Here is a 15868-nt window from a genome sequence, read left to right on the forward strand (position 1 = left end):
CACACAAAAATGGCAACAAGATGTGCAGGTTGATCAGGCAGAGTCTGTTGCTCCCCGAAAGTCAGAGCAAAAAGGCTCTTATTCTCATCAATCTTTTGCCAAAGTTCAGAAAGAAGAAGCAGAATCAGCTTTAAAAGCTCAAAGGGAATCCACATTTACAAAGACTTCAAGATCTTCATTTAAAGAAAAACGTTTGCATGAATGCTCAGGTGAGAGTGAGTTGCACTTATTGCGAGAAAGAATAAATGAGTTAAAAAGTGAGAGCGATCATGTGAGTGAAAAAGAGGCACTAACTCAACGTATAATGAAATGGCAACAAGATGTTTTGACTGAGCAAGAACAGGCTGTTGAACTTGATCCTGATTGGGGTGGTGTTACTGAGAGTGCTTTAGATAACACTCTCAGTAAAACCACATATAAAGATGTTGAATTGGAAAATATGAATAAGGTGTCACCACAGAGAACAGCAAAAGAGAGGTTCTTTAGTGATATTTCTTCTCACTCCTATGTAACTGATGGGTCTAAAACACAAAAGCAAATGATTTCTGAGGCTGATAGTGAGAAGTTAAGGACTGAAAGTGACTATTTTGTCAGTGAGGAGGAGGCTCTAGCAAAGCGGATTAAAAAATGGCAACAAGATGTTCCAATTGAGCAAGAAGAAAGTGTTGAATTAGAATCTAATTGGGCCATTGCAGAGCATGTGCAGTCTTCTGTTGTATTACCTGAGACAACGTTGATGTCCACAGCTTTGCCAACAGGAAAAGTTATTTTGTATACAAAGCCTGAACAGTTTATGCCTGATAAAATAGGTACAGATGTGACTGTAGGAATTGAAAGACAATATTTGGGTTATGAGGATGTAGTTCAGCAGCATCATGGTGATAAAAAAGTTGTGACAATGTCTAGACATGAACCTGATGTAATAGAGCAACAGAAAACTCTCTCAAAACGAGAAATCCCCAGTGTTTCTCCCATTGCAGGGAAAATGTCTATAAGTGTAGTAAAACCAGGAGCACCTGTCTTTGTGATGATATTAAAGCCAGAGATTGAGGTAAAGAGAGGTGAAATGACTGAACTCAGTTGCCAATTCCAGGGAGATCCCCAGCCATCTGTTTCTTGGCTGAAAGATGGACATCTTATAATGAGAGACCCTGATTTTGATGTTCGTACCAAAGCAAATTCATCAACACTGACCATTTATTATCCAACCGTCGACCATCAAGGCGTGGTTACTTGTAATATTGCTAACAAACATGGAAAAGCAAGTACATGTTGCATATTTAAAGTAACTGAAGAAGCTATCTTGCCTCCTCAAGAAGTTAAAGTAACAGATGAGTCCGTGTTCACTGATGAAGAAATGATAGAGGAAGAACTTAAGTCCCTAATGAAACCTGAGATAGACAGGAAATACACATTGCAGGTACCTCAGGCAGTCATTCACATGCCACAAACTTCATCTTCATCTATTCACTCCTCACCAGTTGAGATCAGAATAACTGCTCCAACTCCAGTGCTAGAGATGTTCGATGAGGCTAAAGACACATTTGAGCCTGTTGAGCAAACCTCAGAATCTCCAGTTGATGATGGCACCTCTCAAACAGTGAAGCATAAGTTCACATTTTCCTTTGATGATGGTCGTGAGGCTCCCCAAGTTTTCAGAGAACTAGATAACATTAGTGTTTCAGAGGGACAGACTGCTATGCTTGAGTGCATCATACTTGGTGAACCAACACCTGAAGCCACCTGGTTCCATGATGACATTTGCCTTGATCTTAATAACAGTAAATATAGATTTCAGGTACAAGACAAAAGTTATAGACTTTTCATTGACAATTTCACATGTCTTGATGCTGGAATATATAGATGTATTGCATATAACAAACTTGGGCAGGTTGAAAGTGTTGCTGATGTGTCTTTTGATTCTGCAACTCTGGACTCTGGATTTTCATCCATTGCCATAACAGAAATGGATAACCAAACAAGATCTCTTGGCTTATCTTTAGAAATCACCAAAGTTCAAACAAAGACTTTATCAAGTTCTTCCACACCATCCCAAGATATTACTCTTACAAGTGAGGACGTTCTTGATTATGACTGTTCAGTCAAACCTTCTGAATTTCAAGATATTATCAAAACGGATGAACCCCATTACCCACAGCCAGATGCTCCCAAACTTAAGCACATTACGAAACCAGCTTCAGATATGCCTGTAATAACAGGCTGTGGTTTGCAGTCGTCTGGGGCAGAGGTTAAAGTATCAAAATTAAAACAAGCATTTGAAACACCAACATCTTTTTTAGATGAGCCAACAGCACAATCAAAGGATGAGGCCTCTTTTCCTGTTGAAGATATTCCAGAGTTTGCTCTTGAACCTGGGCAATATGAAAAAGAACAAATAACTTCAATTCTCTCCAGTGAGGACAGGATAAAATATCCTACTTTGACTGCAGCTAAGACCTTCCCCTTAAGAGCTCCAACAGATGTTACAGAGACAGTTCTTGACAACACAGAAAACACTATAGAAGAAAAGTCAGATGTGAGAATGTCTTCCATAGAATCAAAGTTATTTGACTTGCAGCATTTTGTATCCTTGGCAAATGTTACCGAGGTTCAGCAATCACCTACTTTATTCAGACCCCAGGCTAGATTACCAGAAAAAATTAACCCAAAAGACAGTTCTGTTTGCCCTAAAACAGTTTTGGGTAGCACAGTTGAGCAAAGAATTATAGCGGAGGAGGCATGCGTTAGGCAAAGTGAAATTGATAACTCTGCTCAAGAACCAGTCATGTTAGAAACCAAGGTACAGTCCGCTGAAATAACTGAACCCGTAAAAATGGGTACTATTAGTGTTCGAAGAGCAGAAGTTGAGGACATGCCACAAGATAACGTCAGTCCAGTTGATATAAAACGTGATAGAATGGAAGCCTCAGATATAACAAAACTTCTTATTGTAAAACCCAAAATTGAGGTTGACAGAGTATTGCAATCTGACTCAGCAGATTACCCTTTGTCAGAGTACCCCCCACAGAGACTGCAACCACAACAGAAAAAATCTGCTAGGCTAGGGGCTGTTGGTGTTGCCAAACTTGAGGAAGAAGAAGTAACTTTTAGTGCTGTTTATGACTACTATAATCAACCGACTGATTGGGGAAGGCCTTTGTCGCCAGAGTCAGAAATGTCTATTGAAGTTGGTAGCACATTCAGTGAGGAGATGGCAGAAATAGAACGGTTCTACACACCAGCTTCATCCACTGAAATTTCTCAAATTCAAAAGTCACCAGAATCTTTCCATACCCCCTTAGAGACTCCAGGGGGTGTCATGACACCTCCTGAGTATCCGTTTTCCCCTGTGGAACATAACAGACTCTCAACTAGCTCTAGTGAAGGTTTTTATTCCCCGGCTAAGTTTCTCACTTCTCCAGATGATGAGGGTATTGAAACAACTCCCCCTGTGTTTACTATCGATGAGTGTATGATTCTTCCAGAGGGACGTGGTTCGCTAGGCTTGGGGACACTTCAGGAAAAGGTTCAGGGAATTCCTCCAGCTTTCCTTAAGCCACTTACAAAAAGAAGAGTTTTTGAGGGCGATTCCTTACAGTTCTGTGCTGAAGTATTTGGACTACCCACTCCAAAAGTGAAATGGTTTAGAAACAAAACTGAGCTTGAAGCAGATGAGAGGACTATTATTGAAAGAGATGGTGATAACATTGCCCTGGAAATTAGGAATATCACAAAAGCTGACCAAGGGGAATATATCTGTGAGGCTCTTAATTATGTTGGTGAGGCAAAAAGTGTTGCTTTGGTTCTTGTTATATCTCAGGAAGCAAGGCAAATGCTACCCCCTCCTGCTGTTACCCATCAGCATGTCATTGAGTTTGATGTTGAGGAGGATGAGGATCTGTCAAGGTCTCCCTCTCCTCAAGAAATCTTGTTGGAGGTTGAGTTAGATGAGAATGAGGTGAAAGAGTTTGAAAAACAGGTAAAGATTGTTACCATTCCAGAGTATACAGCTGATAACAAAAGTATGATCATATCCCTTGATGTTCTTCCAAGCATGTTTGAGGAAGGGACTGTGGATTTCATAACTCAAGAAAGTGATGATTTAAAAATAGCTTTTGAAGTTACAGAAATGCCGCCACGTTTTATAAACCCTATTTATGACATTGAAACTCTTGAAAACACAAATGTAATGTTTGAATGTTCTTTAATGGGTATTCCCTCGCCAATAGTGTCATGGTACAAAGGCAATATGAAGATTCTTATGGATAAGAAAAAATACATCTGTAGCTCAGATAGTGATAATCATTTTCTGAAGATTCTCAAAGCCAACATACATGACAGTGGCATATATACATGCAGAGCTATTAATGTTGTTGGTGAAACACTTTGCAGGGCGTCGCTTATGGTTATGAATCCACAGTCATTCTCAGGCAAGACAAGGGGAAGAGAACTAACTGCAGTTTCTCTTGGCAGTGCAAAAGTTCATCCTCAGAAGTTTGACTTGGTTGTTGGAAATTCATCATTTGATGGAGAACAGACATCAGAGATAGAGCTTGAATTTGAGTTCCAACAGGAATTTGATGAGTCTCAGAAAGCTGTCAGACTGGTTGCTATTACTGATAATGAGACAAGTGAGCAAGGAGAAAAATATGTTAGTATTAATTTCGATGTCTTTGCGGAACCTTCAAAAGATGAAAAAATAGAATTCAAAGGCAAATCAACAAACTCTTGTAGTTTTGAGTTTCAGGTCACTGAAATTCCCCCAAAATGTATAATCCCACTACAAAATGTCACTGCAGCTGTAGGTACACCTGTGATTTTTCAGTGCTTAGTTAGCGGAAAACCAAATCCTACAGCAGAGTGGTTCAAAGATGGTGCTCCGGTAAAAAATTCTAGATATATTATCCAGGAGAAAGCATCAGGGCATTTCAATTTGCTTATAACGAATGTAACTCACAGTGATGCTGGTGAATTCAAATGTATTATCCAAAACAAAGCTGGTTACACTGAAACAAATTCGTTGTTAAAAGTGTTTTAATTTGATCGCAGTGTATGAAACAATGTCAGGCAGGTTTGTTGTTTTGTTTACTTTGAACACATACACATTTTTTATGTATTACAATTGTAAATTATTGTGAAATTATGTATAGAAACGTTTGCTCAATCTGCATTCAAAATTATTATTCTGTGGTATATATTTTAATGATTGATCCACAATTTATTGAAAAGACCTGAAATTATCCTCAATTTCTCCTCAGTAACTTACATTGGTTTTCCACTTTGGGGGACAGTTTTAGTTTTTTCCCTTTTGGATGGTCTTGGACTTTGTTTTTGGTGGTGAAATGACACATGTTATAATGAAATATTGTACCTTTGCTTATGTCTGCCAACAGTTTGGGTGAGATTTTCAAGCACAGTTTTAAGAGATCTAATTGAATTTCTTGTTAACGCATGTCCAGTCTAATAGATTTAAAATTTTGACAGTTTTTTGTTTTAATTCAAATTGCATGAATATTATTTTCCCCTTTTGTGATTTTCTTTCTTCCTTAATGTTAAGAGTGTGATCAGAAAAAAGGTAAAGAAAATTAGTTTAAATACTTAGTTTTAATTATATCTGGAGAAACTATATTTTCCCTGCCCAAGTTCATAATTTATAGTATAAATAAGACTGCATAGTGTTGGATAATAATTTAACATTTTTGTTGTATAGTTCGATCATGTTTTTCTAAAAGTAGTAGTAAGTGAGTTATAGATTTAATAGGTTGTAAATAAAAATGTTAAAATAAAAATAGGTTAGATTAAAAAAAGTGATAGTCATGATTTATGAGTTATAATTTGCTTATGTGTTCTCATTTTTATGCCTTTATGTATCTACAATTGTCATTATTTTGGGATACAACTATAGGTAGTCAGCTAGTCAAACCTCTATGGATAGGGATAAAGAAATCTAAATGACTATGTTATAATTTTATTAGAATCATAAATGCATTGTTCTACCCATTTATTGTAATTCTATGTACATGAAAAGTAAATAAAATTATGATAAAACTGTTTACTGATATTCTGTATTTTTTTAATCTCTTGAGGGCATTATTATGTCCGCTTCTTTACTAATACTGAATGACCTCCTTCTTTATCTAAACTTGTAATTGATGAGAATATTTTGTTGAATCTTTAATCCCATTATTTTCATACAGAATTTTCTAGTTTGACTGTGAAGACCGAAGAAGAGGAAGAAACCTACAGCACATCACTTCATTTACCTGAGAAGTCAAAAACACTTGAACTCAAGCCAGAGCAAAAACGTTTTTCTAGTGTGTTGGAAAGGAAAAAGGAGAAACCTGTATTTGAGTCCAAGCTTACACCTGTGGAAGTTACTGTTGGAGAGTCAGTTAGGTTTACTGTCACAGTATCTGGTTTTCCAAAGCCAAAAGTTCAGTGGTTCTACAATGGAAAAGTTATCACTTCTTCGTCAGTTTATAAGTTTGTAGAGGAGAGAGATGAGTACACTTTAATAATAACAAAAGTAAAGAAAGAATACGAGGGAGAGTACTCTTGTACCGCCAGTAATAGATTTGGCCAAACCACCTGCAAGACAATATTAAAAGTACAAGTGAGTCAATTATCAGCAGCAGAAAAGTGGGTGGAACAAATGTTTAAAATACCAGGGCAACCACCATGCTTTACCACACAAATTCAACCTGTGCAGTGTGCGGAGGGCAGTGAGGTGAAATATCAGTATAGAGTTACTGGTACTCCACCCCCTGATGTTCAGTGGTTTAAGGGTAATTTTCTAATTAAATCAAGCCAGATCTGTTCTGTTGTAAGTAACCCAGATGGCTCTGGCTTTCTTATCATGAATAACATCAAACAGAAAGACAGTGGACTCTACACATGCAAGGCTGTCAATCCTTTTGGGGAGGCAAGCTGCAGTGCTGAGTTGATAGTATTCCACAAAAAAGTCTCTGTATTTCATAAACAGCAATTAGTTCAAGAGCAAAAAAGTTATAAGGTGTCCATGAAAGAGGAAGCCACTGAATCACGTTTGTACAGTGTTAGCCTACCTGGACAGGCAGGTGCTAGTTTGCAGGGAGACCATCAGGTAATTTATACCATTGGCACAGAAGATAGGCAAATGGTAACGAGCGAGCAGGTTGACGCTCTGCATGACTTGGATGTTTCCATTGCAACTGTGCACAGGGAGCAGGTGACTCATCAAGCTGCTGTGTTGGAGTCTCATGAAGTGCAGGAAAGAGTAATATCTGCTTCAGTTCAGCCAGAACCAGTGGTAGCAATCCCTTTGAAACAGCTCCAGGTGGCTACTATGACCTCAGCAGTTCAAGAACGCCAAGGCTTCACAGAACAGCACTTTGAACGAATCAGAAGTCCAGAGGTTACAGAGCTGGAAATTGCAAAAGAGCACCCCTCACAAATAATGTCTGCCATAACTGAGAGTGTAACTCCACTGACAATTGTCAAAGCTGAGCCATTATCAACCAGAGAAACGGAACAGATCAAGGCATCTCCTGAGCCCAAGTATCCAATATCAAGTCACCAAGTTGAGTCAAAACTCCCAATTGTTAAAGAACATTCACAGGTTATACCGCATACTCAGCAGGAAAAGGGCTACCAGGTTAAAGAGGGAGTTAAAATTCTTTACAGTGCAGTTTCAACGGAGAAACAACAGATCACAGAAGGTCACACTAAAGAACTGTCAACTCAAGAATCTACCTTTCAGACAACAGTGAAGAAAGAACCACCAGAACCAGTTGTCCTTTCAGTTAGTGAGACTGCTCAAACTTTAGCAAAAGAACAGAGGTTATCAATGCACAGACCAGTTGAGGAGACTGCATCTCTAGTCAAAGACAGTGCATTTAAATCAGCTCTCGTTGCTGAGGAAAAGCATCAGCTCCAAGCTGATCAGTCAAGTTTGATCCCAGGTTTAGAAAGTGCCATTTCAGTGCAGTCCCAGAGAGAAGAAGAACAAGTTCTACATTTACAGGTCATCACAGATCAGGATATTCTTCCATCTGAAGGCAGGTTCGGCAGTGAGAAACCAGTCCAAGGCAAGGCAGATGCTCAAAAAAGTCCTGTTCTTAAGCATACTGTGTCAGTGGATTTACAGCAGACAGTGACATGCGAGGAGTCCTCTCAGTTTTCAGCACAAAAAACAGAACTTTTCATTCATCCTGGTAAGGAGGCTCCTGCTCCTTTGCATCTTCAGGCAATTCATTTAGAAAATACGTTGACAAAAGAAGGGATAATCTCAATGGAAAAAACAGATAAACAGATTGCAGTACAGAGAAAGGAAAAAGCCCGTCATCATGCTGCAAGCACAGAAGAGAAAAGAGAGCATACTGCTGATTATTGTGAAGATCTTGATGTGTCTGTTACAGGCATGCAGTCTGAAATCAGAAAAGAACCCAAACCTGAAAGTATTCTTCAAGTCTTTTCAGAGCCAGTGCCGTTACCGAAGGAAACTCCTTTTGTAAGTGATGTTAAACAGCAGCGTGCCCTAGTTCAGAAAGAAGATCACTGGAATATTGTGCATGTGACATCTGTGTCAGAGAGTCAGGATATAGAGGAGGGACACACAGAGAATATAGGAACAATTGAGAAATTTGTGTCTAAAAGCAAAGTTGAACCCAAAATCCCATCTGAATTAATTTATGTAGAAGAAAAGGCTATCTCAACAGAGAGTTGTATTGCTCTTGTGGCCACCGAACAAGACTTTGCAGTTCAAATTCAGGAAGGACAGTCTGTTAGACAGTCAGTATTAATGGAAGAAAAGCGAGTAATCAAAGCTGAGTTATCTGAGGATATTACAAAATCTGAAACAACCACAGCAGTTGTCAGTGAGCAAAAGATGGATACTGTTTTAGTGTCAGAGGCAAGAGAGAGCCAAACGCTACCCAAAGAGCTCACTTTTGTTATTGCGCCTCCAAAACCACATTCATTGGACTTTAAATACCAGTTAAAAAGTACTCTTGCAACTGCTGTTGCTCTTGACCAGCCTTTGATCCTGGCAGATGTAGTGGAGAGTTTAGGAGCTGTAGAAATTCATGAGGTAAAAGAAAGGAGAGAACCCAAATTTGTCATGTTCACTTATCTTATCACAAGTGCAAGTGCCCCACTTGAAATTACAATTGCTTTTGAAGGAGATTATCCCCAGACTGCTGATCTCAGAAGTGAACTTCAAGCTGCTTTCTACTCTATTGTCTATCGAGAGCAACAGGTTCTGACCTCAGAGCAGCCAGGCACAATGCAAATCGACAGGCCTCAAAGATTACAGGTTACTAAGGCTTCTACAAAAGAATTGCTTTCACCTGTGGTGGAGATGGTAAGAATTACAGAAAATGTAGAGCCTTTCACATCACCAAATATTCAATCTGCAACTGTAAAAACTGAAGCCAAAGCCTCTTTTCAGTCTGTATCAGCTAAAGAGCAAGCTTTTGTGCAACAGTCAACTATTCATGTGGCAAGTGAATCAAAAATTGAGATTCAACAGTCTATCCAAGTTGAGCAACAAGAAACCAGATCTGTGACAGTAAAAGGGCATGGGAGGGATGTAGGTATGACAACTGAACTTGTTTTGGGGCCTGTTTCAAATGAACGGTCCACTGAAGTCATGTTTCAGAGAGAGGAAAGGGAGGAATATATAACTGAAGCATTTATGAAATTAGAGAAAGAAGTTGTTGGAGAGGGTTACCCAATTTTTGAAAGCTTGTTGGAGGATATTATAATAGAGGAACATTCAGAGGCAAAATTTTCATTGACTATTAGACATGTAAAGAAAGTGAATTGGCTTTTTAATGGAAAATCTATTAAGTCTGGCAAAGAGTTCAAGTGTTCCATAGACCATGACACTTACACACTAGTAATCAGCAAGGTTATGAAGGATCATCAAGGAGAATATACCTGTGAGGCTGTAGGTGATGCTGGCAAGACCTCAACGTCCTCCCACCTCACTGTGGTCTTAAGAGGTTGGAATTATGGGATTATTTTGTCACCACATGACTAACTCTTGGCATTCATAGCTAAAATAGACACACTTCATCAGACGTGCTTTCTCAGTATCTCCACACCAACTAATAGTATAGATCTTTGTTTCATATGAAAATACCTTCATAATGCCTTCCGCTCTGATCTTGTTCACAATGCTGTGATTTTTCCACCATTTTCCCATCACTGAAATGTTAGCATGTCTTCACTTCTTCACACCAACTCTTAACCCGTTGGATCTTCCAGTGTCATTCCAACATTCATCTCCTTCACTCCTGCAGTATTTTCCACTTTTTTTGTATTCACCTCTGTAAATTGGTCATGAAATACTCCATTGTTTTTCATTGTTTCATCAGTCATTGAGCACCTCATTCTTGATCTTTTTTGCTTGCATGCCAGGATGTCAAGTCTTTTTCACTCTTCATGGAATTTGTTTTTCTCTCCCTCATAGCGAGATCACCATTACTCTTCAGTCACTCCTGGAATGCTTTTTTTTTTACTCCATTACAGTAACCACAGAAATTGGCACTTTTTGAAAATACCATATCTATAAATATTATAGATGCTAGGATGTACCTAAATGTTTACATTTAACCTATTGAACTTTGTAGTAAATGTTTTTGTAAAACATTACAGGTGTTTGAAAGTGCCAATCAGTGGTTTCTGCTTTTCATTCTCACTACTTGTTAGCGGACATGTTAAATATAATGTACTAATATGCTTTTTATCTGTGTGCACAATTTAGTGCCACCTGTTTTTAGGCAGAAAATTCAAAATCTGGAGGTCAATGTTGGCAGTCCTGCAAAGTTCGAATGCGAAATTAAGGAGGCTCCTGGTGTGACCTTCAAGTGGTTCAAGTCTGGTTCTGAGCTCAGACATACTGACAAATGCAGAATTATCAGCCTTCATCACACCTCATCCCTGGAGATCTTTAGCCCATCAGTCGCTGACAGTGGAGAATTTACATGCAAAGCGTCAAACCGCCATGGAAGTGACAGCTGCTCTGCTAAACTAAGTGTGACAGGTAAGACAAATATAACTTTCTTATTGTCCATTGGTTGTCTTGAAATATTTAACTCTGGAGCTGACATGCTTTGTGTTTGATACTTTGTTGGCAAAGTTGTTTATATCTTCTTATTGATATCTTCTTTTTGTAGAGATTTTCCCACCAGAGTTTGTATCAAAGCCTGATTCGATGACTTTATTTGTGGACAAGCAAGCAAAATTTCAGTGTGTTATTTCTGGTTCTGACCCAATGAATGTTGTCTGGCATAAAGACAATATTGCCATTTCAATTGATGATCACTGCAAAGCATCCTCTGACAAGAACAAGTATTTTCTTGAAATCTTGAATCTACAACAAAGTGATCAGGGAACATACCTTTGCAAAGCTTCAAACAGTGTCGGTACAGCTACGTGCTTCTCTGAACTGAGGGTTGTTGACAAACCCAACTTTGTGAAGAGCTTTGAGTCAATCACTATTGCTGTGGGAAACCCACTACGTCTTGAATGTCACGTAGATGAAGACATTGGTGTTTCCATCATCTGGATGAGAGATGGCAAGAAACTCCATACTACAATGGACTGTAAACTAGCTTTTGAAGAAAAAATAGCCTGTCTTGAGATTCAAAAAGCCAAACTCAAAGATACAGGTACATATACCTGTACTGCTGCCAATGAGGCAGGAAGCACCAGTTGCTCTTCTAGCGTGACAGTGCAAGGTAAGACTTTCAGATTAATGCCCTTGGTAAATGCAGCATTTGAAACAAATCTGCATGACTGGGTATTAATTTCTGCAGTGTGAGCAGATTAGTGTATTTGCATTGCTTAGACGGATGTCACATAGCTTAAGCATCAGTTGATGCTGCTCTTCTTTGCCATATTAAGTCTTACAGCTTATTTTCATGGTGGTGCTTCACATGTCTCTTATATTTACCTGTTGAAGTTGTCTTTTCTTAACTTGTCTTTTTCTTTCAAACAAATCAAAGATCTTTTCCCCCATTGCATTTTAATCCGTAGAACCTCCAGTCTTTGTGAAAAGGCTAGAGCCTAAGATCTTATGGAAACAAGGAATGTCATCACGTCTGTCGTGCACTCTCAAAGGATCGCCTGAACTCCATGTGACTTGGTTTTTGAATGACAAACCGCTTAGTTCCTCTGAGAAACAAAAAATCACATTTAAGGCCGGCCAAGCCACTCTTGAGATTATTGAATTGTCTGAGTCTGACAGTGGAAATTACACTTGTGAAGTGATGAATGAGGCTGGCTGTGAAAGCTGCAGCTCTCAAGTAACTGTAAAAGGTAATACTCAAGATTCTTACCTTCTGATTAATGCTCATTATATTGAGTTATAATATAATATAACTCTTATTGCTTTTATTGTTCTTAGAACCTCCTGCATTTAAAAAGGAGTTGCAAATGGTGGAGGTAGTCAAAGGGTGCACAGCTCAGCTTGAATGTGAAGTTACAGGCACTGCTCCATTTGAGGTGACCTGGTTTAAGAATAAAAACCCAGTTTCCTCTGACAAGAAGTACAGTATTGTTTCAAAGGACTCAGTTGCATACTTGGAAATCAAATCTTTTGAAAGTGCAGATGTTGGAGATTATCAGTGCTGCATTTCCAACGACGTTGGTAAAATATCTACAAAAGCAGTGGCCAAATTGAAAGGTTGGTACAATCAATTTCAATGGCCTAAACAAATTGCTTCGTTGTTGTTAATGTTTTATTTAATGTGAAAGTTAATCTGCCTTTTTTTACGCAGACCCACCATCCTTTGTAAAGAAGGTTGAGAACACCACTGCAGTTGTAGGCAGTGCTTTGAAACTGCAAGGAGCTCTTAAGGGTTCTGCTCCTATCACAGTTCAGTGGTTTAAAGACTCAGAGTTAGTCAGGGATGATGATCCTAATATTACCACAAGTTTTGAAAACAGCATCACTATTTTGGCAATAGCAAATGTGGCCATTAACCATGGGGGTAAATATACTTGTCAAGCTGAAAATGAGGCCGGAAAACAAAAATGTGATGCCACTGTTTCAGTTCAAGGTTAGAATTAAACCATAAACATATCACAATTTCGCATTATATTATTTTGTAGTATTTTCTTCTTATTATTATTATTATTATTGTTATTAAATGATTGGTTTATTAATTGATTTATTTCATTTTTGTTAAAGAACCAGCTAGATTTGTTGAGAAACCTCCATCCATCAGTGTAACAGCAAGTGACTCTGCAACTCTTGAGTGCAAAGTTTCAGGAAGTCCAGATCTCAAAGTAAAATGGTTCAGAGATGGCAAAGAGATGACAGGAAGTCGAAAATACAAAATCTCCTTCAAAGACAATGTGGCAGTCTTGAAAATCCTCTCGGCAGAGCGGGGAGATAGCTGTGAATACAAAATTGAAGTTTCTAATCGGGTTGGAAAAGAGCAGTGTTCTTGTTCAGTCATTGTTCTTGGTTAGTGGTATTCTTCCTAAATTATCTTTCAGTTGGTTGTTTGTGTGTATGTGTGTGTTTTTTTTAACAATAGTTTTTTGTACCTCTTTTGAAACAGATAAAATAATACCTCCGACATTCACAAAAACACTTAAAAAGGTAGATGGTAATGTTGGGGGTAGTATTCAAATGGAATGTAAAGTGTCAGGATCCCAGCCTATAATAATATCTTGGTTCAAAGAGGGAAAGGACATTACAACTGGAACAAAATATAAAACTGAAATGCAGGAAAGTACAGCCACACTGAAAATAACAGATTTAGAGACATCAGATGCTGGGGTTTTCACCTGCCATGCAACTAATTCTGCAGGACACAGTGAAACAAGTGGAACTGTTTCTGTTAAAGGTTAGAATAATAGATCCCATTTTATAATTTTTGTATTTGCTTGCTGTCAACTTGGAATGTGGTTCTTAAAATAATCTCTTTCCCCAACCCTTTCAAATTAACTTTAGAACCCCCAGTCTTCTCTTTGAAACCTCAAAGCCAAGATGTTATACCAGGAACTACAGTTGTTCTAAAGGCTGGATTCACTGGGACAGCGCCTTTTATTATTAAGTGGTTCAGAGAAGACAAAGAAATGTTTACTGGAGGAACTTGTTTCATCAAGAAAGAAGCCAACTCAAGTTCACTGGAGCTGCACTCTGTGAAGCCAAATCAGTCTGCAAAATACACTTGCCAAGTTTCTAACGATGCTGGAAGGGTCTCATGCACAGCCGCCTTATTTGTGAAAGGTGCCTTTTCTTACTCCTGATGATATTTTTAGATCTTCATTTTTTTGTTATTTTGAATTTAGTTATTTAATTCATCTTAATGTGTCATTCTCTTTTTATAGAACCTCCAACATTTGTGATGAAGCTTGAATTGACTAAACTAGTATTGAATGGGAGTCTTGCAACTTTGGAATGTAAAGTGACTGGCAGCCCAGAGATCAATATTAGATGGTATAAGAATGAGACTGAATTTTGCTCAAATGATAAATACCAAATGGCCTTCACCGACTCAGTTGCTACACTAAAAATGTCCAATTGCTGTGTTGAAGACAGTGGAGATTATATCTGCCAAGCATCAAGTGAAGCTGGCAGTGATAGATGCAGTTGCTTGGTTACAGTCAAAGGTTTGTTTGAAGTTAATCATCTTACTTTTCAAGGATGTTTAAGTCATTTCCTGTTGGTTAAAGCAGTTCTCAATTAGCTAATTGGTGCTTTCTTATCTCAGAACCTCCCGAATTTGTGAAACCTTTTGAATCCAAAGAAATTGTTAAAGGCACAGATGTTGTGTTGGAAGGAACTGTGTCAGGCTCAGCTCCCTGTGAGATTTCCTGTTTCAAAGAGTCAATGCAGATCCGAAATGATAGAAGACATATAATAAGCCTAACAAATGATGTAGCAGCTCTTCAGATTTTGAAATTTGAACCTGGGGATGTCGGCAAATATCAGTGCACTGTAGGAAATGAAGTTGGCCAAACCTCTTGTGATTTTCATATTACGATGAAAGGTTAGTACGTTCAGGGAAGTCTTGGAATATATATTTTTTTTGTGAAAGTAAAAAGCTTGTGAACATTGTCCTAACATCATCTTGCATTTGATAATCTTCAATTAGAGCCACCATCATTTGTGCTGAAGATGGATAATACAAATGTCCTCCTGGGTGGTGAGGTTTCCTTGCAGTGTGTTTTGAAAGGGTCATTGCCTATGACCATCTCTTGGATGAAAGATGACCATGAGATCAAGGAATCTGAGCATGTTCAGATATCTTTTGAGAACTGGACTGCAGTGGTACACATTTCTAGTGTGCAGTTAAAACTTGGTGGAAAGTACACTTGCCATGCTCAGAATGAAGCTGGTAGTCAGAAATGTACAGCAGTACTGGCAGTAAAAGGTGTGTAGTAATTTTCTAAGACTAATTTGCATATTTATAGTATTGCTTGTTTTCTTATTTTTGCATTGTTCTTATCAATTTCAATCTCTTTTTCTTCAGCATTATTTTTCAGTTATCGTATCATAGCTCTTTTTGATTTAGAGCTTTTTTCATGTATTTATACATATTTTATTGTAATTACAGAGCCTGCAAACATCACAGAGCAAGCCAAGTCTGTCAGTGTTACAGTAGGTGATCCTGCCACTCTAGAGTGCAGGTACTCTGGTTCTAAAGTTCTTAAAGCAAAATGGCTAAAGGATGGCAAAGAGCTGACATCAGGGAAAAAATACAAAGTACAGAGCACAGATACAAGCTCCATGTTAAAAATTCTTTCTTCTGAGAAGAGTGATGCTGGAGAATATATATTTGAGATTTCAAATGATGCTGGAAGCAGCAGTTGTGAGGCAGTTGTATCTGTTTTAGGTTAGTATGTTAGAAAATAAAAAGTTTTAGAT

At 38.3% G+C, this 15868-nt stretch overlaps 1 protein-coding gene across 8 annotated transcripts in view; it reads left to right on the top strand.

The window, feature by feature from the left end:
• ttn.2 (titin, tandem duplicate 2) overlaps positions 1-15868 on the top strand; it is a 163009-nt gene that overhangs the window by 29408 nt on the left and 117733 nt on the right. For all 8 annotated transcript variants that reach the window (XM_056265681.1, XM_056265682.1, XM_056265684.1 and 5 more), the window contains exon 37: positions 10748-11026. In XM_056265681.1, the coding sequence (XP_056121656.1) occupies positions 10748-11026 (279 nt within the window). The remainder of the gene's footprint in view (positions 1-10747; positions 11027-15868) is intronic.

Source organism: Rhinichthys klamathensis, unplaced genomic scaffold (genome assembly GCF_029890125.1).
Source record: "Rhinichthys klamathensis goyatoka isolate OS25496 unplaced genomic scaffold, OSU_Roscu_1.1 h1tg000237l_1, whole genome shotgun sequence".
Classification (NCBI taxonomy): Eukaryota; Metazoa; Chordata; class Actinopteri; order Cypriniformes; family Leuciscidae; genus Rhinichthys; species Rhinichthys klamathensis.